The sequence below is a fragment of the Macaca fascicularis genome, chromosome 9 (assembly GCF_037993035.2).
Source record: "Macaca fascicularis isolate 582-1 chromosome 9, T2T-MFA8v1.1".
Classification (NCBI taxonomy): Eukaryota; Metazoa; Chordata; class Mammalia; order Primates; family Cercopithecidae; genus Macaca; species Macaca fascicularis.
The window spans coordinates 100,886,523-100,908,405 of NC_088383.1; the positions used below are offsets into that span (position 1 = coordinate 100,886,523).

A 21,883-nucleotide genomic window follows, 5' to 3' on the forward strand; every position below is an offset into this window, starting at 1 on the left:
TTTGGATACTCCAAGTCCACCCTCAGGTTTAGGAAATAGTCCAGGTACAAAAAGGAAACTCCTACCCCCATCACCAGGCTGCAGAGCCTATTATCTGATGCAAGGCGACTACAGGCTTTACAACCCCTTTGGGACCTTCAGTTACTGATGAACAATTCGAACAATTCGGTACACTGTTTCATAAGGGCACTCAGTGCAGAAATAGAACATGCATAAACTGACCCATGAAAATGGTTATGCATATCTTTGCACTGTATTTGATTTAATAAAGCCATTATCAATTAAATGTTATGCCCAGAAGACTCCAGTCAACACCTTCTCTCTAAAGGCTTTTCTGACTGTCTCAGAAACATCTGAGTACTCTGCCCTTGGAGCGCTCTCCCCATCACAACTACTCCCTCTAATACTTCCATGCAGCTATTTTAACTTTCAGGTTTTCAGAGCATCTGTGGCTCCTTAGGTCACTTACTGGTCATATGTCTATTTCCCTCTATTGGACTCTAAGATCCTCTAAGGCTGAAACCATATATTTGTGTGGATCCCAACTGCGCAGCACAGTGCCTAACCATTAGTGAGTGCTCTGTGCAAGTTTGGTGTGTAAACAAATGTTTTCCTGAGGGGCTGACACTGGTGTCACAAAACATGTCCAGCAGCTGCTCTTCCACAGCTCCCAGATTACTCTCCTCACTCCACTGAGAGCTACCTTCCAGGGGTAGGAAAATAGGGTGTATTTGGTCACCAGTGAATGCCCAAGGTCTTGGGCTTAATGAGTGCAAATCTCTGATGCCACTAGGTGAGACCCACTCAGTGATCAAAATTATCTAGTGTTCATCATCACTGCTGATGCTGCTACATCACTCAGAAAGCATAAACATGACAGCTGATTCCCTTTTGAAAGAAAAAAGAAATCAGCACGTTTGAGCACTTATATTGCACTACTGTGCTGGGCATTTTACAGTCACACTTAAACAGCACCACACTATATGCTCTAAAAATTATCCCTACTTTAGAGCTAAGGAAGCTAAGGATCAGAAGAGGGAAGTCATCTCGGAACTGAACTCCAGGTTTATAAAACAGTCTACATGTACTCTTTCCACTACAATCATGTTGTGTGCCTGCAAGACTCCCTGTTCTCCAGGCTACTGGCCACCAGTCACAGCTTCCAGAGAGGCTCCTGGACAAGTCAACATGAATTTTTACTGGTGAGTGATTAACAACTCTTTTTTCTCCAAACTCTTTATGCCTATTTGCAATGCATCAAGAAATGACCAACGGACATCTGTTGGACCTATTAAGAAAACCAGCAGTTAGCAAAGCTCAAGAAAAATGAGTTAGCAGTGAAACTAGCACCGTATCCAGCTATTTTAACTTTCAGGTTCACTGTCTCAGGCAATCTTGTACTCCAGCCAGACAACTTCGTCCAATGTCTACATAAATATGAACTTTCAGCTCCATGGTACTAGGACAAGGATGTTGTTACTGGCATGCTGATCACTAAAACTCTTGAGAGGAATGTACACATAAAAGTTCAGGTTACCGAAGTTTTTCCTGGGAAGATGCCTATTCTTTGAATGAGCTTCATGGAATACTAATTCCACAGGAATCTACACGAGTATCATACCCAAAGCAGGTATGTAAAATGCTGGATTAAACAATTTTACACAAATGTATATATTGTAAGACTTCTCAGAACCTTAACATATCAATGTTTCCCAAATGATTTTGGCTAAGGAAACTTTAATTAAAAGACAAAATGGATATACAATGCACAAAGTGCTCAAAAAATGACACCTATTACCATTATGAGGAAACCTTTTGTCAACGATCTTCTCAAGAGATTAGTCTTTGATGGGAGAAGTATTCTTCAGAACACTGGAAAACACTGAACATTATCCCTTAAGGAGTGGCATTGGCTATTTTGTCCACTAGCTACCATTTAGTACAATGGAAATGCAACTTTTTTTTTTTTTTTTTGAGACAGAGTCTTGCTCTGTCACCCAGGCTGGAGTGCAGTGGCACGATCTTGGCTCACTGCAAGCCCCGTCTCCCAGGTTCACACCATCCTCCTGCCTCAGCCTTCAGACTAGCTGGGACTACAGGCACTTGCCACCATGCCCAGCTAATTTTTTTTTTTTTTTTTTTGTATTTTTAGTAGAGATGGGGTTTCACTGTGTTAGCCAGGATGGTCTCGATCTCCTGACCTTATAATCCGCCCGCCTCGGCCTCCCAAAGTGCTGGGATTACAGATGTGAGCCACCACACCCAGCTGGAAATGCAACATTTTTTAGACCTCCCTGGGAAAAAAATACAGCTTCCAAAGATTCGAGCACTAAGAAACTCTGGACCAATTTGCAGATTCAGAGACCCAGGGCAAAAAAATCAAATGTATAATGAATAGGAGATACTTCTCTCACTTTGGAAAGGAAATTCCTTCTTTGAAGAAATTCCTATGATGGAAGGTGTCCAAACCATGATTTCTTTCTTTTCTTTTCTTTTCTTTTTTTAGAGACAGGGTCTCACCGTTGCCTATGCTGGAGTGCACTGGTGTGATCACAGCTCACTGCAGCCTCGAACTCCTGACCTCAAGCAATCCTCCTGTCTCAGCCTCCCAAAATGCTGAGATTACAGGCAAGAGCCACTGTGCCCAGCCCCAAACCATAATTTAGACCAAGAATTCAAGAAACAAATAAATAAATCAAGATAAGAAATGCTAAAGATTTCCAAGGTGGGATATGACACACATGCTGATATGGCTTAGCCGTGAATTCTAAGATGGACATACAAAACCAGATTCGAATGGACCAAGATAAAATTGTAGTTATGTGTTAGGAGGTACCAAGCAAAGAATGAAATACCTTTAGTAAACACATCACAAATGAAGGATTGAGGCAATCAATCAAGGTGCTCTATAACTTAGTCTCTATCTATTTTGCTCAATTTAATTCTCTCTATTCCCGTTCATATATTTGTGCTCCATCTAACCAACCTAAATATTCTCCATTCATGTCACACCATTTCCCATTTCTGTGTTCATGTTTTTACCTTTCTCTGAAATTTCTATTCCCTATACTTCCACCCTTCTCTTGGCCAACTCCACATTCTCCTCATCCTTCAAGCCTAATTCAAATGACACTTCATCCAGGAAGTTTTCTTTCATCATTCTAGGTATAGGTGAACTCTCCAAAGTACATAATCTGTATCTTATTCTTTTGTTTTGTCTTTGTTACTTTGGTAAATATTTGAGAACCTTTTATGTGTTAGGTTCTATAGACACTGTGTATTTATATACTTGTTTTGCGGGTTTTTTTTTTTTTTTTTTTTTTGAGACTGAGTCCTGCTCTGTCTCCCAGGCTGGAGTGCAGCAGCCCAATCTCAGCTCACTGCAAACTCTGCCTCCCGGGTTCAAGCGATTCTCCTGCCACAGCCCACCAGCAGCTGGGATTACAGGCATCTGCCACCATGCCTAATTTGTGTATTTTTAATTTAATTGAATTAATTAATTAATTTATTTATTTTTGAGACAGAGTCTCCCTCTGCTGCCCAGGCTGGAGTGCGATGGTGCAATGTCGGCTCACTGCAACCTCCGCCTCCTGGGTTCAAGCGATTCTTGTGCCTCAGCCTCCCGAGTAGCTGGAATTAGAGGCGCCCACCACCACGCCTGGCTAAGTTTTGTATTTTTAACAGAGACAGGGTTTCACCATGTTGGCCAGGCTGGTCTCGAACTCCTGACCTCAAGTGATCCACCCACCTCAGCCTCCCAAAGTGCTGGGATTACAGGCATGAGCCACCGCACCCAGCCTATACTTATGGACACAAGATTTCATATCAACTTATAGTACATTCTGATTCATAGTAACCAGTACTGTGCCTTGACCACAGCAGGTACTCAAACACAGTCTGAAGGAAGGCACACCATTTTAAAAAGATGGCTCTAGATGGGGCTGGAGATAGCTACAATAATAGGTAACATTCACGATACATGACGTGGTGATCAGGGAAGGATTCATGAAAGAGATGGCATTTGTGAGGAGTCTTGAAATAAGGGTAGGAATTAGAAATTGAGATGGGAGGCCGGGCACAGTGGCACACGCCTGTAATCCTAGCACTTTGGGAGTCCAAGGTGGGTAGATCACCTGAGATGAGGAGTTCGAGACCAGCCTGGCCAACATGGTGAAACCCAGTCTCTACTAAAAGTATAAAAATTAGCCAGGTGTGGTGACACATGCCTGTAATCCCAGCTACCTGAGGCAGGTGAATCACTTGAACCCAGAAGGTGGAGGCTGCAGCGTGCTGAGACTGCACCACTGCACTCCAGCCTAGGCAACAGAGCAAGACTCAGTCTCAAAAAGAAAAAGAAAAAGAAAGAGAGAGAGAGAGGAAAGAAAGAAAGAAAGAAAGAGAGAGAGAGAGAGAGAGAGAGAGAGAGAAAGAAAGAAAGAAAGAAAGAAAGAAAGAAAGAAAGAAAGAAAGAAAGAAAGAAAGAAAGAAAGAAAGAAAGAGAGAGAAAGAGAGAAAGAAATCGAGATGAGAGCACAGATATTTCCGTTTGGTTAAAATATGGGGTTCAGAAGGAAAGCAGAAAAAGGCAAAGCTGGAAAAAAATTGAAGCCAGACTGGGAAGGTCTTAAATAGCTGGGAAAAGGATCTGGACTGCTTTTGTAACTAAAAAGGAATGACTGAAAAGTGCTACAAATCTCACTGATATATAAACAGGGGGAGGAAACACCAGAATGATAGACAGATGGGACAGAATTAAAAACTGAAGAATTAAATTGGCCTTTATTTCCAGATTCCTTATTCTTATTCCTTATTCTTTTCAATTTTTGTTTTTCAAGTTTTAAGTGGATGACCACATTACCTGAGCAATAACATAAAGAATGGATCCCCACATAAACATACTTTAGTTTGGTAATATGGTTATTAAATTTATAGCAAAATCATTCTGTCGTGTTTCAGGATATAGAGAAACTGTGATCGTGCTATAAATAAATCATAAGGAACAGGAAGCAGGAAACTCCTCTGATACTCCTTTTAAGGTGTTTGCTATCCCACATCTCCGGCCAACATGTTCTAGAATCTTAAATAGCTCCTTCCCCACCTTCTTTTCAAGATTACTCTTTTTCAGCCCCTATCTCTGATAGACCTTCTAGGTCCCTTGCTCTATTAGCTTGCTGTCTGGAACCTTCAGGTTCAATCTATTAATATACTCAAAAAGTAGTCACTCTGATGAGAGGACCACTGTGAACAATGTCTGCCTGCTTCACTGGAATCCCTGGACACAGCCGCACATGGACACAGCTGTCTTCTCATATGCCTGGGATACCTGAACTATGAAACTCCTCTTACTGGAGAAGGAAAAAAAATCATAGATCTAGAAGCTCCTCAATATCTCTTCTTGCTCTTGCCAATTTGTCTTCCCATTCTTTGGAACTGAGGAAGTCAATCAATCAGGCCATAAATACAGTTCCTTCTGCAATCTTTCAGGACCAGAACTATGCACAGAACAGTCTGAGTTGAGTCATTTAACAAAACATAGTCACTGACCAAAAATATCTCCCTAATACAACCTGAAATCCACAAATTTGGAATTCATTTGAGTTTAAAAAACAAGCATGATCCTGGACAAGATAGGTGAAAGGAGACCTCACTACCAGGTTCTGCATTAGAAAAACAATCTGATTAATCTGTTCCAAAGGGAATAGGAGTTTGAGGGGAAACGATGAGAAAGAAAGACAAAGGGTAGAAAATCTGCAAGGTCATTTTGGAACATGGTGTATTTCCAAGAAGAAATCCAGGGAGAGTCAGAAAGAATGAAACAACAGAATGAGGGCACTGGGATCCTAAAAGGTAGAAAATAAAGGCTAGCCAAGCCAAAAGCTGGGAGCAAGGAAGCGCCATGGCTCAAAAAAAGTTCGGTGAATGAGCTCCAAAGTGTGACTTTGCCTTGAGCTACTGCCAAGGTCCTCATTTACTTCCAAAGGTTCAACACAGTTCTTGTTTTTTTTCCCCTCATGGGAGCATGCACAATGAGGTGGAATGTACCAGAACCTAGGTAGGGATGTATGAATAAATGAGGCGGGGGGGTGGCAGATGTGGAGCTAAAACCAAGAAAGAGAAGGTTTCAAAAATAAAGCCAAAAGAGTGGAACCCAAAGTAGGATCCAGTTCATTAAAATTGCAGGTGTTTGGGGACTTTTAAGTTTCCTATCCTAAGTTTTACTCAAACTGTTTATGCTGGAAATTCTGAGTATGCCTGGGTCAAAGAAATGTGTGATTGGCAGTCACCATTCAGAATTCACCAAGCTACAATAAAACTGCTGCACTTGAGCTCAGAAAATGAAAACTGTAATAAGGCAGAATTTGCCAAAACACAAACAGTGAAAGTTAGTTTCCCCATAAACATTTCCAAAACAGATAATTCTACTAATTATTTTCAAAAGTCCTTCAATCCAAGGGTAATACATGTGTTTCGAGTGAAAACACTCAAGAGTAATGGCATTGCCACCACAACACCTCCGTCTGACCACTACTGCTGCTCACTCCCTGCTCAAGAGACATCCTGTCCAGCTGAAGGCTTGTCCCACAAGGCATGTTATTCTCCTTCCCTACAGAGCCAGTGACATGATTCTTCCAAGGTATATAAACTCTGTGTGCTCATCTCTAGCTTCTTAACCTATGTGGACATAACTACCTCAATGTGTACTACTATCCCTCTGCCTTTTTATGTAGAAAAATATATTTCTAATCCTCTCCTATAGCGTGTGATCTTAAACCTTCCTAGCTCACTCCAGCTTCTCTCCAACTGACATGCCAGTAGCAGAGGCTCTCTGGAGGTTGAGAATTTGCCTCTCAGATATCTGACCCTACCAAACTGGGTACAGATTTTTTTTTTGAGACGGAGTCTTGCTCTGTCGCCCAGGTTGGAGTGCAATGACGCGATCTCGGCTCACTGCAACCTCCGCCTCCCAGGTTCAAGCAATTCTACTGCCTCAGCCTCCCAAGTAGCTGGGATTACAGGCACATGCCACCACCCTCAGCTATTTTTTTTTGTATTTTTAGTAGAGACCGGTTTTCACCGTGTTAGGCAGGATGGTCTCGATCTCCTGACCTCATGATCCGCCCACCTCGGCCTCCCAAAGTGCTGGGATTACAGGCATGAGCCACCGCACCTGGCCAGGTACAGATTTTTTTGTGTGTGGAGAGGGGCTTGTTTCTTCTTTGGGTACAGACTTTCTAAACTCATACCACTCCAAAATTTGGCAACAGCCCCCCAGATTTGAAAATTACAGTCACACTTTTATACTGGCTAAAATCCTTGCCTCTTTTTCCGCATCATTTGCTTACTCTCCAATGAATATTCTCAATATCCCCATTCTTTAGTAGTTCTCTCTTCTGCTTTAAGTGCGGCACTCTCCCCTTTATATGTGGCCAAGTCCCAATATCATTTTTTAGCAAACAGTCGCAAACCCTGTTCAAGATGTCATCATCCTTCTCAACAGATATTGCCATGTAAGTGAGTTCTAATCTTGCTCTATTGAATCCTACGTAGGACTGATAACATTAGCCAGTTAAATTTGTACAAGTATCTGGCCTCTACCAAATGCTTTCATATTCATTTTCCTCTTATCTGAGCCTCTCAACAACCCAGGGAAGAATGATTCTTCTTCCCATTTTCCAGGTGAGGAAACCACAGTTCAGCAAGGATTAGATGATTTATTCAAAGCCAAGCAGATATTTAAATGCAAGAGTCAACACTCAAACTTCTATATTCAATCCAACTATTTCCCCATGCACATTTCTGAAAATAAACCTAGCTGCTAAGTAGGCCCCAAACTTCTGGTGCTAGTCATACAGAGGCCGCTGCAAGCCCTCTGGTATATATAGCTCTGGTCTCTTGCACACCCTGTGTCATATTTTTGCTCTATTTGCCACACCTAGCACCAAGCCTTGACATACAAACTCACCTCACCCCACCCCTGCCAACTTCCCAGAGATCCCTACTTCTGTCAAATAAACAAAGTTCTTTTATTCTGCCCTGAACATGATCTTGCCCCTTCTTCACTGATATCTCTTCTGCCAGAGAAAGGACACAATCTTCCTCCCTTATCCAGTGACTTACTCACTCATACTCTGGCTCAGAAGCCACAAACTGTTAACCACAAACTCTGTATTATGGTTTTAGCTCCACGCTATCTGCCCTTCCCCTCTCCTGCTCTGTTGAAACTATCCATTTTACAGTGTAAGCTCCTGACCCAGAAGGCTCTATTTAACTAGCTGTGGGTACCACCCAGCACAATGCCTTGCATTCAGAGGCACACAAACATCAACAATTATGACCTTTTTCAAAAATAAATAACTCCTGTCCTTGATCTGAAATAATGACGGAAACCAGCTGCCAAAACCGCTAAGAGCATTATTTACCTCAATTCAGAATTTCTGAATAGGAATTAGCTTAAAATAGCTGTAAGTGAAAGACAAGGACATATTTGTTTACACACAGTCCCAAAGGTATAAAATGAAATACTGAGTAATTTATTATTAGTTTCCCATCACCAACGAAAGTCCAACTCTACTGCATAGCAAGGCCAAGCTGGGTAAGAGGATCCTAGTTACCAGCATTTCCATTATCAGAAGGAGGAGGTCAGCTATTCCAATCGCTTATGTGCTCTGGAAAAGCAACAGCTGGCCATGTATTACTTACTGGCTTATCCTTGATGGTGGGGCTTGACACACACAGGTACAGTTTCCCATCTTCTTCCAGGCAGGCATCTATCAAAGCTTGTACTGAGCTTTCCTCCTGGAACAGCAGAAAGGCATAGCCTTGGGGAGAGCAAAAACAAAAGGGAGAATCAGTACATTAAACTCAAAGTACCAATTACAAACTATCTGTTGTTTCATTTTGGCAAATTTTACTAAATCGAAAAAGTTCAAGTGGGACAAAGGGACTTTGTCCAGGAACTAAGTTAGGTGCTCATTGATATTATCTTAATTTTTATAATTACTCACAGGAGCAAGTTTAGAACACATCTACGGAATTTCCACTAAATACATCTGGTTGTCCTTAATGAGGGCATGTGGACTCACCATTAGCCTTAGCCACAACTAACAAGTACCCAGGAAACAAGCACCACCTGCTTTCCAATTTCTACCAAGCTCTAGGCTGGCCACATGCCACAGGGATAAACCTTGAAAATATTATGCTAAGTAAAAGAAGCCAGACAAAATATGTCCAGAACCAGCAAATCTATCAAGACAAAAAATAGGTTAATGGCTGCCTAGGACAGGGAGGCTGGAGGGAATAGGCACTGAGTTTCTTTTTGGGATGATACATTTTCTAAAATTGATTGTGGTGATGATTGCACAACTCTGTAAACATGCTGAAAACCACTGACATGCACATGTCACATTGGTGAGTTGTATGGTATGTGAATGATATTTCAACAAAGCTTTTTTTTAAAAAAAAGCTAGAGCTTTTCTACCTAGAGCTTGGTAGAAATTGGAAAGTAGGAGGTGCCTGTTTCCTGGCTACTTGTTAGTTGTGGCTAAGGCCAATGGTGAGTCCACCTGCCCTCATTTTTTTTAAAAAAGCTTTGTTACAAACACACACACACAAAAAGCTTCATGAAAAGTTTTTAAAAAGGCCAACAATAAGCTGGTGTGCTTTTGCATGCTATTTCTGATGATGGTGCTCTGCTTCTCTAAGGGATGCCCTCTTGGCAGAGTACAGTAGGTCTAGAAAAATGGATACTAGCTGCAGGATTTCCATAGACACAGCCAGTTTTGTTCAGTTTAATTCCATAAGATTTACCAAGTAACTGATGCAAGTGGGACATATCCATGGTTTATGAGAATACTAAAATGAGCAAGACCAGGTTCCTCTTTTTTTTTTTTTTTTTTTTTTTGAGATGGAGTCTTGCTCTGTCACTCAATCTCAGTGCAGTGGCGCAATCTCTGTGGTATGATCTTCGCTCACTGCAACTTCTGCCTCCCGGGTTCAAGCGATTCTCAGGTCTCAGCCACCCAAGTAGCTGGGATTACAGGTGCCCGCCACCATATCTGTCTAATTTTTGTATTTTTAGTAGAGACAGGGTTTCACCATGTTGTCCAGGCTGGTCTCACACTCCTGACCTCAAGTGATCCACCCGCCTCGGCCTCCCAAAGTGCTGGGATTACAGGTGTGAGCCACCACGCCTGGCCCCAGGTTCCTCTTGTAAAGAAACTTACGAAGTACATGAAACATTTAGACAATTAACTACTCACTACAAAGCTGAGGGAGATAAGTGGGAGAAAATGTGTCACTGAAATCCTAAGGAGCAAAGGCCCAACTTGGGAGAATCAGCAAAGACTTTAAAGCGAGCAACAGATATTCAAGGGCCCACCTGTGGCACTCGTGGCCACACTGGCATTCATAAATGACAACTGAGCAAAGGCCCATCATGAACCAGTCTAAGCTTTCAACTTCTCTACAACCCTGCTAGCTTTGCTAAATCTCTCAGCTGTCATTCCTTCTGCTACTAACCTCAAAGGAACCATCATCAATAGTGTTCTCCTCTGGTACACTGCATATCAGAAGAAGGTAAATGGCAGAGAAGGATACGAATCCCCACATACAGAAGATTCTCACACATCAGATGTGTTTAGTTCATAATCAACTGGCTAAGAAGCAAAACTCTCTGGAGTCCTGGGCAACATGTAGTGACAGTGGCAATGGATAACGGCTATTCATTTTTAGCCTTTTCTCCAACTGCCCATCTACTACACAGAGCATCCAAGCAAATACAGCAGAAAAATAGACCAGCCACTCCCCAGCATAGCAGGCAGAAACTAACACACAGGGGAAGGCACCAAACTGAATGGGCAGCCATGTAGTTGCAAGAGAGAGACTGCCAAGGTTTTAGGACCCAGAGCTGTTTTCTGGGCTTTAGTCTCATGCTGCATAGGTCAGAAGATTCTGTTGGTGGCTAGTCAGGAAAAATAAAACCTGATTGCAAAACTAGAAAAGATAATAAATACATCATTTCTTCATATCCTCTTTTGCAAACAGTATTGAACTATCATCAGGTGCCAGGGAATCTTAAAAATTCAGTATTTTCACTTAATATGAGAACATTAATTCTACTTGCTAAAGATAATATTAGAAATAAGAGGGTTAAATAGTCCAAATATCACAAAGAGGAGGTCTCAGCAGGTTCTTTAAAACCTCCTGTCTTACCAGGTTAAATACTGGTACAGATATCTACAAAGATTGTAAGCATATTGAATATCCTGCAGTCAGAGTACCCATCTATGTATATACTGTATTATGCACACATCAAAAAGGCCTGGTGATAGGGCATGCCCAGTGAGTTGGGGCTTTCTCTTATTCCTTGCCTCAAGAAGGCCTCCAGGCTGACTCCATCTTTCCTGCACATCACTGCCCACCCTCTGCAATCTTCCACATCAAATCCAGTTTTGCATTGACCTTGGGCATCCAAAGAAAGGGCGGTTGTCTCCCTACAGCAGCTGAGTAGCTCCCACAAAAGCATGCAGATTTTCACTTAGGCCCATCTCACAGCCATAAAATATCTACACTGGCAGTAGATAGAGTAAAAACAACTGGGAGTCACAAGTAAAAGCCTGCTACAAATACTATTATCAAAAGAAATATCTACAAACAATTTTTCCTTTCCCAGGAAATGGTCCATAACAGTTTACCAACTTCTTCAGGATGGCTCTTTTACTATAAATAATCCTGTGTCAAAACAATTATCTTTACTCTGAGGTCACCAAGCTGCCATTCTCTGCAACGGCAATATTCTCTCAGCACTGCAGATAAGAGATATGGCTGAACTCCCCCCAACCCCCAAAATCTGGGCTGTAGTCCAACAATTTCTTTCAACTCTACTTCCCACTTTAGGCCTTCCAACCAAAACAAAATTCACCAGAAACACCCAAAATCACTCTTGAAAACAACTTTATGATATCTTCACCTGCTAAAACACCTTCTGATACTTCAATTGAGTTCAAGCAAACCCAGATGACAACAGAAATCAGAGGATTTTTAAAAATCAGGAAGAATCTTTCAAACACATTTCTCTTTTGATCTTGAGAAATTTAAAGTCAAAGTAAACGAAGTAGAAAAAGATCCCTTCAAGAATAACAAGATCAATGTGAGGCAGAAATTCATTCAATGATTTACTAAAAGGTAAATTGCACATGGTACTATGAAAAGCGTTCTGGACTAGGAGACAGAAGCTCTAGATTTGGGTACAAGTCCTAACATTTACTAGCTGTGTGATAATAACAGCTAATAGCTAACATTTGTTGAGATTTACTGTGTACCAGATACTGTTCTAAGTTAACTCATTTCATTTTCACACACACCCTATGCAGTAGGCCCTATTTTGAATTCTGCTTCATATTTAAGGAAATTACACAGAGTGATTAAGGGACTAGTTCAAGATCACCCAGTAAGTGGTAGAACCATGAACTTGAATATTAACATTTCTGAATCTTGGCTCTCTTCTCTGTCAAATGAAGAAACCAAATATTTGTCCCAATTACCGTACAGAGATGTAGGTTGTAAGATAATGTATACAAACGTATTTCATAAACTAGGGAGTTATGTGAGCATTGATTCTTCTTTTACTGCATTTTCAATTATTTCTGTAATAGATAAAATTAAAGTTTTTGCATATGGTCTCATTATAAACATTAGAATTCAAATTAATAATATGCACTTTCTATTTTGCATTTACAAGCATTTGGTGAATAAAGAGAAGTAACCTAGATACTGAAGAAAAGCCCTAAAGTTACTTGAATGACAGGCTGAATATTACTGCAAACAAACAGTGGATGACTGAATATCTGCTTTCATACATGATTAGCCATTTCCCCCACGAGAATGTCAGATGTAGTATTATTTTCTGATTTTAATACATTTTTAAAGTAAAAGCCAATTATGCCTATAAATAGAGCTTCTCTATTAGTTTGAAAGGTATTAAAAAAAAAAAAAAACTTGGCCAAAAAATTATCAACTTCCTCTGTTCTCTCTTGCCCTCTGACCCAGTAACAGATAATATGATTATAAAACTCTTCCAGTTTCAGAAATGGTAACCTGAGAAGTATGTGGGGGCTTCAGTGATGTGGTGAGCTATGAGAGGCCCTCAGCTCCAAGCCTGTCTATGAAGGCAGATGGCTCTGGAGGGAACAGGAGCAGTTCCTAGTCACTGTCACCAACACAACCCTGGGTTACAGGTAGAATGGATGGCCGAAAATTCCTTGCTTTCCCACTGATGCCAGACAGGTTGGGGAAGAAGGGTAGAACACTGAGGGATTCTTTTTCAACAATCCTAAATTGACAAATGCAATTTTCTGGGAGAAAAAGGAACACCAAGGTTTGGGGAGGAACTTAATTAGGATAATTCCATTTCATTGACCAGGTGTGTGAAGTGTAAATTTAATTAAAATGTGTTTTTTCTTTTTGTTTATTTGAGACAGGGTCTCACTCTGTCACCCAGGCTGGAGTGCAGTGGTGCGATCTTGGCTCACTGCAACCTCCGCCTCCCAGGTTCAAGCAATTCTCTGCCTCAGCCTCCCGAGTAGCTGGGATTACAGGTGCCTACCACCATACCTGGCTAATTTTTGTATTTTTAGTAGAGACAGGGTTTCACCATCTTGGCCAGGCTGGTGTGGAACTCCTGACCTCATGATTCACCCGCCTCGGCCTCCCAAAGTGCTGGGATTACAGGCATAAGCCACCACACCTGGCCGATTTTTTTCTTTTAATACCTGAGAACACATTAAGTATAACAACCTCTAAAACATTCTTGGCTACCTTTCAAAAACAAAGGTTCCTGATCTCTTAAATACCTAATTTTTCATGTTACAATTTTTTAATACTTGATCCCTAGTACAAATTATCAACAGCTCTACTACCACAACTATCAAGTACTAAATGCTCACAATGTTCTAGGCACTTTGCTAATAAATATTGTACATGTTAGCTCATTTTATCTTCACAGTAACTCTATGAGGTAAATACAGTTGTTATTATTACCATTTTACAGATGAGGAAAATGAAGCTCGGAGAGGTTAAGGGAATTCTCAGATTAAAACCTAGGAATGAAATCTGGAATTAAACCAGATCAGTTTCCAGAGCCCATTAATTTATGCCATCTCATCTAAAAATGTCAAGATAAACTTTTCAATATCCCTAATAAAGAACTTGCCTTTAAAATGTCCTTGTGACAGTGACCATTTGACAGTTTTTTTGTTTTGAGACGGAGTTTTGCTCTTGTTGCCCAGGCTGGAGTGCAATGGCGCGATCTCGGCTCACTGCAACCTCTGCCTCCTGGGTTCAGGTGACTCTCCTGCCTCAGCCTCCCAAGTAGCTGGGCTTATAGGCGTGCACCACCACGCCCGGCTAATTTTTGCATTTTTAGTAGCGATGGGGTTTCACCATGTTGGTCAGGCTGGTGTCGAACTCCTGACCTAAGGTGATCCACTAGCCCCGGCCTCCCAAAGTGCTGAGATTACAGGTGTGAGCCACTGTGCCCGGTCTGACACTGTTTTAATAGCAGTAAGTGGTCACCCTGTGCTTTAGTCCTATAATTTAAGGCCTATGTATATATAATTGCTCCAAAGCCCATAAAAACTATATTAAAGGATATTCTATAAAACAATGGGCATGGACTCTTCCAATGATATAAAAGACAAAAAGCCTAGGAAACTGTCTAAATTAAAGGAGATTAAAGAGATATAACAACTAAATGTGGAACCCAAGATGGCTGCACTCTTGCTGAGACATGTTGGTCGACATTGCCTCCGAGCCCACTTTAGCCTTCAGTTCTGTATCAGAAATGCTGTTCCTTTGGGAACCACGGCCAAAGAAGAGATGGAGCGGTTCTGGAATAAGAACACAGGTTTAAACTGTCCCGTATCTCCCCGCGTCACTATCTATAGTTGGTCTCTTCCCATGGCGATGGCCATCTGCCACCATAGCACTGGTACTACTTTGAGTGCAGGAGCCTCTCTTTTTGGCATGTCAGCCCTGTTACTCCCTGGGAACTTTGAGTTTTATTTGGAGCTCGTGAAGTCCCTGTGTCTGGGGCCAGCACTGATCCACACAGCTAAGTTTGCACTCGTCTTCCCTCTCATGTATCATACCTGGAATGGGGTCTGAAACTTGATGTGGGACCTAGGAAAAGGCCTGAAGATTCCCCAGCTATACCAGTCTGGAGTGGTTGTCCTGGTTCTTACTGTATTGTCCTCTGTAGGGCTGGCACCCATATGAAGAATGGAGGTTCCCAGCATCATCTTCTTATGCATTATTACATTCACCCATCTTTCTGTTTGTCACTCTTATCTCCAGCCTGGGAAAAGTTCTCCTCATTTGTTTAGATCCTTTGCGCTTTCAGATCCCCTTGGAGCAGTAGAGTACCTTGTAGACCACAATAGTGGAAAAGGGTCTAGTTTTCTCCTTGTTTCTAAAGATGGGGTGGCTGCAAAAACTTTTTTGCCCACAGCTTGCCTACTCCTGGGACTAGAAGCAGTTATTCTCTTTCCATATTGGACTTTGATTTGTGCTGAGGGTCAGCTTTTGGCTCCTTCTTCCTGAAACAGTGGAAACAATACCAGCTCTGTGGCTTCTGCCCTGGGGACTGGGGATGAGGCTTTGGGTCCCACTGCCTGTGGGCTGCTGGCTTAAAGGACAGTTCTGTTCATTGGTGAGAGCCCAGGCCATTAACACCTATGCAGTGTTATTGAAAGAAGAGAGATGAGGGTGGAGGGGAATTAGTCTATCCCAGCTAGAGGGAGATAAAGAGGGCTAGTTAGTTCTTGGAGCAGCTGCTTTGAGGAGGAAATATATATATAGCTTCTGACACAAGAGGAAGATCCAGAAAATTACAAAAAATCCAGCTAATTTTTTGTATTTTTAGTAGAGATGGGGTTTCACCGTGTTAGCCAGGATGGTCTTGATCTCCTGACCTAGTGATCCGCCCACCTCGGCCTCCCAAAGTGTTGGGATTACAGGCATGAGCCGCTGTGCCCGGCCTAGCAATTTGTTTTTTTTTTTTAATCCAAGATCCACTCGAAGAGATACAACAACTTGCAGTTAGTTTTTTTTTTTTTAATGAGTATTTTAATTTAGTTTCAGAAAAAAATGGTACATGACTTGGATGAAAAAGCATAAAATTAAGAGGGTTTTCTGGATATGCAAGAAAAAGAAATAACCTTTAGTATGTTCAATGATTAGTATGTTTCACCATGTTGGCCAGACTGGTCTCAAACTCCTGACCTCAGGTGATTCACCTGCCTCAGCCTCCCAAAGTGCTGGGATTACAGGCGTGAGCCACTGTGCCTGGCCTACAACTTACTCTTTTTTTTTTTTTTAGATGGAGTCTCGCGCGCTATCACCCAGGCTGGAGTGCAGTGGCACAATCTCGGCTCACCGCAACCTCCACCTCCAGGGTTCAAGTGATTCTCCTGCCTCAGCCTCCCCAGTAGCTGGGACTACAGGTGCGTGCCACCACACCCAGCTATTTTTTGTATTTTTAGTAGAGACGAGGTTTCACCATGTTGGCCAGGATGTTCTTAATCTCTTGACCTCGTGATCCACCCGCCTTGGCCTCCCAAAGTGCTGGGATTACAGGCGTGAGCCACCACGTCCGGCCTACAACCTACTCTTAAATGGCTTTTGGGAATGGCTCAGTTCAAACAAGCACCTGACCAAGGAAACTGAGACCAGACTGGGGTGTGGGAGAGAACTGGTCAAACTAGTTGGGTAATTTTATTATTATTGAGCATTACATTTAAATCACAGGCAAGAATGCTAAGATTACTTAACACCTAATAAGCCTAAGTATTATATTGGTGCTTACATGCACTGCCTCACAATCTTTTATATATATAGAGAGAGAGGGAGGGAGAGAGAGAGAGAGAAAGAGAAAGAGAGCGCGAGCGAACATGCACGCACAAATGTGGCAAAATGCTAACAATTGGTGAATCTAGAAGAAAGCTACATAGGTGTTCACTGTAATATTTTAGAGCTTTTTCTTGTAGGTTTGACGTTTTTCAAAATAAAAATTTGTGGAAAAAAAAGTACAAGGTCTCCCATTCTAAAAAGAGGTGTATAGTTTTTTTTTTTTTTTTTAAAGAATCAACAGTTCTTAAAATCAACTAATACTATTAGTGATGTATTTGTTTCAAGTACCAACTACAAATGGAAAAAAAAAAAATCAGCTTGTGTTGCTGTGCCCAGAACCACTGTAGCATTCATAAAATGGCAGACCAAGGAATGGCTGGTTTCAGATTGAGACCAACCCTAGAAGGAAAGGTCCATGACCTGGACAGAGAGGCAACTCTCTCCTCTCACAAAATCAGGCTTCCTATTACCAATGACCTTCCTAGAGAAACCTAGAGGGCACTGCTCTAGCCAGAGCTGCCTGAGTTCAGACTTTTTTTGGCACAGGCAGTCTGTCCTGAACATTCTCTCTGACCCTGGCTTTCAGGTCAGAGGACTTACCTGGTTTGCCTCAGGAGACTTTTTTTGGATTCAATTCAAGGGTACCAAAAACATTTAGGAGGTGCCAGGTTTGATGCTAAGTACTGAGGTTGCAAAGATGAACAAGCCAAAGAAGAACCCTCACCCAGAAAAAGTCAGACTGTAAATAACTAATAAGCAACATTAAAAGTGTTATGTTGGAGGTATGTCCTACAGGACACTGGGGAGGAAAAAAGGGAGCAGATTTGTCCAAATATCAGGGAACATCAAAGAGCAAAGGCCATATCTGAGCCGGCAACCGATTACTTTTCCAGAAAGTAAGGGCATTCCAAGTTCAGGAAGGTGCACAGGCCAAGGCATGGAAAGGACAAAGGGTCGGCTCACTTGGAGAACAGTGAGCAGAGTTCATTATAGGATTGAGAGTGGTGGGTGGGAAGAGTTGAAGCAGCTCATCAATCCCTGCCTGCAGCGGAGAGCATTCACTGTAGGTCTCTGAACTGGATCTCTTATTCATTTTCCTCTTGAATGAGGATACCTGATCTCCAAGATTTACTCAACACTTATGTAATCTACGCACTGCAGGGGAATACTATCAGGAGCAAATTCTTGTTCTTAAGGAGTTGATATACTAGCACTAGAAGATAGTATAGCATAAATACACAGAGAACTCTAACTTAGGAACAATGCATTAAGGATCCTAAGAAGTATTTTTGTAAACATATTTTTAAAAGTTGGACTTCACAGAAAGAAGATCACTTTCAGAGAAGACATGAATAGAGAAATCAGGAAAGGTTTTCTGTAGGTGGTGGCACAGGGGCCAGACCTTAATGGTATGACAGGTGAAAACACTGAAAACACGGAGGAGACATTCCAAGGCAAACAACTAACCCAAGTTAAGATGTAGAGGTAGCTCTGCAGATAGATACTGCCTAAGTGCAAGAATTCCTAAACATTCCCCTTAAGATTCAGAATTAAACATATTTCTTTAACAATATTTACTGTGTGGGGCTGAGGCTTGATTCTAGCCTGTTTTGTGTTTTCTGTGACACTAGTAACTTTCTTTGTGGGTTTGTTGTTTGGCGGCAGGGGTGGGAGTAGTTGGGAATGGACAAGAAAATAAGCTGGCAGAGTAGAACCACCTCAGAGTTCAAAATTGGTAATCTACTTCCTGTGTTCTTAGTAAAGTCTTGCAGTCCAGGGCAGTGACCTGGGGCATTTGGACTTAAAATCTGCTGTTTACATAATCACACATTCCCTATATAAAGAGGTCCTTGTGAAGTCTGCCAATCTGTCAGTTCTAGTCACAGTCAGTTCAAACAAGCACCTGACCAAGGAAACTGAGACCAGACTGGGGTGTGGGAGAGAACTGGTCAAACTAGTTGGGTAATTTTATTATTATTGAGCATTACATTTAAACCACAGGCAAAAATCCTAAGATTATTTAACACCTAATAAGCCTAAGTATTGTATTGGTGCTTACACGCACTGCCTCACATAATCCTCTTAACAACCCAAAGAGTAGTAGTAACTCAGATAAGTAAACTGAGGCTTAAAGGTTAAATTACTTGCTCAATGTCATATAGCTAGTAAATGCTGGTGCCCATGTCTGAGTCCACAAACCTAGCTTATGCCCCACTGCCTGTTACCATCCCTCAGTCAGCAAACAACCAGGGAACTCTGTTTCAATCCAGGTGATGCTCTCCTATAGACAGATGAAGCTTTAGTCTGGCCTTGTGCATATACTGCCTGAGCTTTGATAGTCTCATTTCTTCTCCTCCCTGGACTTTAACATTCCTCTGATCAGTTCTTAATGCTGTTTCAAATTAGTTTTTTCTGTGCCACTCTTCTCAAGACTAAAATGGGGCCATTCTCTTTTGTGAAAGACAACCCAGGTCTTTGGTCTCAGTTTTCAAAAAATTTCACCAGACCCTCCCAGCTGGCTTCCCATTCCTAACTCTTCAATTAACATATCCTCTCTTGGTCTCACCTGCTCATAGCCTTAGCCCTATCTAACTACTGTCAGCAAGTCCCAAAACAAGCCATACCCTCTTCTAAAACATCCTCTCTGCCTCAGTCTGCCAAATTTCCATCTTCCATTTCAGTTCCTAAAGTCTATTTTTTCCTCAAAAAAAGTTCTCATCAGGAGGAGTTATGACTTCTCTGAACTAAAAAAGCATTTCCCCCACCCCATCACCTCTGCCTGCTCATAGCACAGTGTGTACTTATGTGACCTTGAACAAGATGTTTATGTTATTTATGTGGCTGCTGAAGCCTTGTCCTGTGGCCTATATATTCCTAATGACTTCTTTCTGTACAGTCCCTCAAACTATAAATGCTTTGAAAGCAAAGACTAACTTTATAGTTCATCTTCAATACAATGCAGAAGAGACAAGTGTTTATAAAAGTGTAAACTGAGAGTGTGCTAAGCTTTTAAAAGCAAAGATAGATGAACTCCATCTGTCAAAACAGAACAAAACAAAACACAAAGCCCACCCTTGCTATCACACAATGCAGTTTCCATGTTTTTACAAAAAAATCCTTCCTGGGTATGAAAACCACAATCAAGTAAAATATTAAAATATAAGATTCATAAATCACCAAACAGTGTGAGCACTATAAGCCAGGACCTGATTTTTTTTTTTTTTTAAAGGAAGACAGAATGTTACTCAAAAGATGACAAACTGCAAAAGGTTAAATACAGGCTAAAACCCTTGGCTTCCCAACTTGATCAGTTTACATAACTCAGAAGGTGGAAAAACTTGGAATCTGGCCTAAAACAACACTGACTTATTTCCATTCAAGTTATGCTACAAGGGAAAAAATGTGAAGTTTGAAAACTTTCCTTTCCAAAGCGAGATTTAGACAAGTTGAAGGAAGAAGAAATAAATGCTACACTGCAGCCCACTGCAGCTCCACAATGGCCTGTTTTTGCCCACTCAAAGTAGATTCCTCTTCCTTGTTCCTCAAGCAGTATCTCCTTAGCTACCTGGCTTGTGTTCAATCCGAATAGTATGTGGCCTGGCTTGTGCCAGGTTCACAAACCATGCTGGTACTGCATAAACTTCCACAACTACATGACCTTAGTCAAGAGGATCAAGAGGTCAAGAGGACCAAGAGGGCAAGCTAGCCAAGCAGTGCAGAGGACGTACAGAATCACCAGTAGAAATAGCCATTCAGGAATACAAACTTTTCTAAAAGTGAGTGGGAATCATTAGTGCACAAGGGTTTGGTCACTCTTGTATAAAGCTGTGTGCCTATTATTTCTGTTCACCTGGACCCTGTGCCCCTAGACTGCTGAAGCTAACACTGTAAGCTGCCCGGTAAGCTGAGAATGACAGCCTCCTCCATTCCACTGCCAGCATCATTGGCTTCTCAAAACAGTTTCAGAGCCAGATGGCCAAACTCCTGTACAATATCTGTAGCTGGCTGCCATCATTGCCTTTGCCCAAGAGGCCTCAACAATGGTAGCATAGCTGTGCTCATTGAACAGCAGAAGCCAGCTCCTTTCCCTGGGCTCATATTCTCTGTCCCACTATGAAAGGTGAGGCTATTGCAGTATCAGGATTAGCTCTTAGTGCAGAACAAGGGGTAGAAGGCTCAGGGTGGATAAATATTTTTTGGTAGCTCCAGTGACAGCAACTTTGGAGATGTGATATTCTCCCAGTGGGCAATGAGGGAGGTTATGCTATCTATCTTCAAGCTTGTCATGTCCATCTTATCCCCTAGTGGCCACATTCACAGCTGCATGCTAAAGGAAACAGAATTCTCTTTTTCTTTTTTTTTAAGACAGGGTCTCACTCGGTTGCCCAGGCTGGAGTGTAGTATGGCACAATCTTGGCTTACTGCAGCCTCTTTACCTCCCCAGGCACAGGTGATCCTCCCACCTCAGCTCCCAAGTAGCTGGGACTACAGGCATATGTCATCATGCCCAGCTAATTTTTTGCATTTTTTGTAGAGATGGCATTTCACCATGTTTCCCAGACTGGTCTTGAACTCCTGGGCTCAAGTGATCTACCTGCCTCGGCCTCCAAAAGTACTTGGATTACAGTCATAAGCCACTACACCTGGCCCTATAACTTCTTTTACTAAGTAGTCAAGGATTCTAGGGCCCTATCATTAGGATGACCTATGTCACAGCTAGGTGTTAAAAGATGAACTGGGTCAATCAAATTCCCTCTCTCTGGAATTTAACTAGAAATATGAAAACTATACAAACTGAGTCATGACAATGGTGGGAGATTACAATGGATAATTAGTAACTTCCACTGTTCAAATCCCTGCAGTTTGCCATACCCTAGTACAGCCTCCATGATACCTGGTTATATTATAGCTCCTGTTCTTGGACTCCCCTTGTCACTCATAACCACACCTCTGATTTGAGGTAGCACAAAAGAACTTA

At 41.8% G+C, this 21,883-nt stretch overlaps 1 protein-coding gene and 1 pseudogene across 17 annotated transcripts in view; one reads left to right on the forward strand and one right to left on the reverse strand.

Moving 5' to 3' along the window:
- The window catches only part of CPEB3 (cytoplasmic polyadenylation element binding protein 3), a 243,785-nt gene that overhangs the window by 53,433 nt on the left and 168,469 nt on the right, over positions 1–21,883 (reverse strand). For all 17 annotated transcript variants that reach the window (XR_012417948.1, XM_045361193.3, XM_074002203.1 and 14 more), the window contains one exon: positions 8,701–8,819. Coding sequence is in view for 16 of the 17 variants with exons in the window: in XM_045361193.3 (XP_045217128.1) it covers positions 8,701–8,819 (119 nt within the window). In the remaining variant the exon portion in view is untranslated. The remainder of the gene's footprint in view (positions 1–8,700; positions 8,820–21,883) is intronic.
- On the forward strand, positions 14,649–15,273 carry LOC102127457 (succinate dehydrogenase cytochrome b560 subunit, mitochondrial pseudogene; annotated as a pseudogene).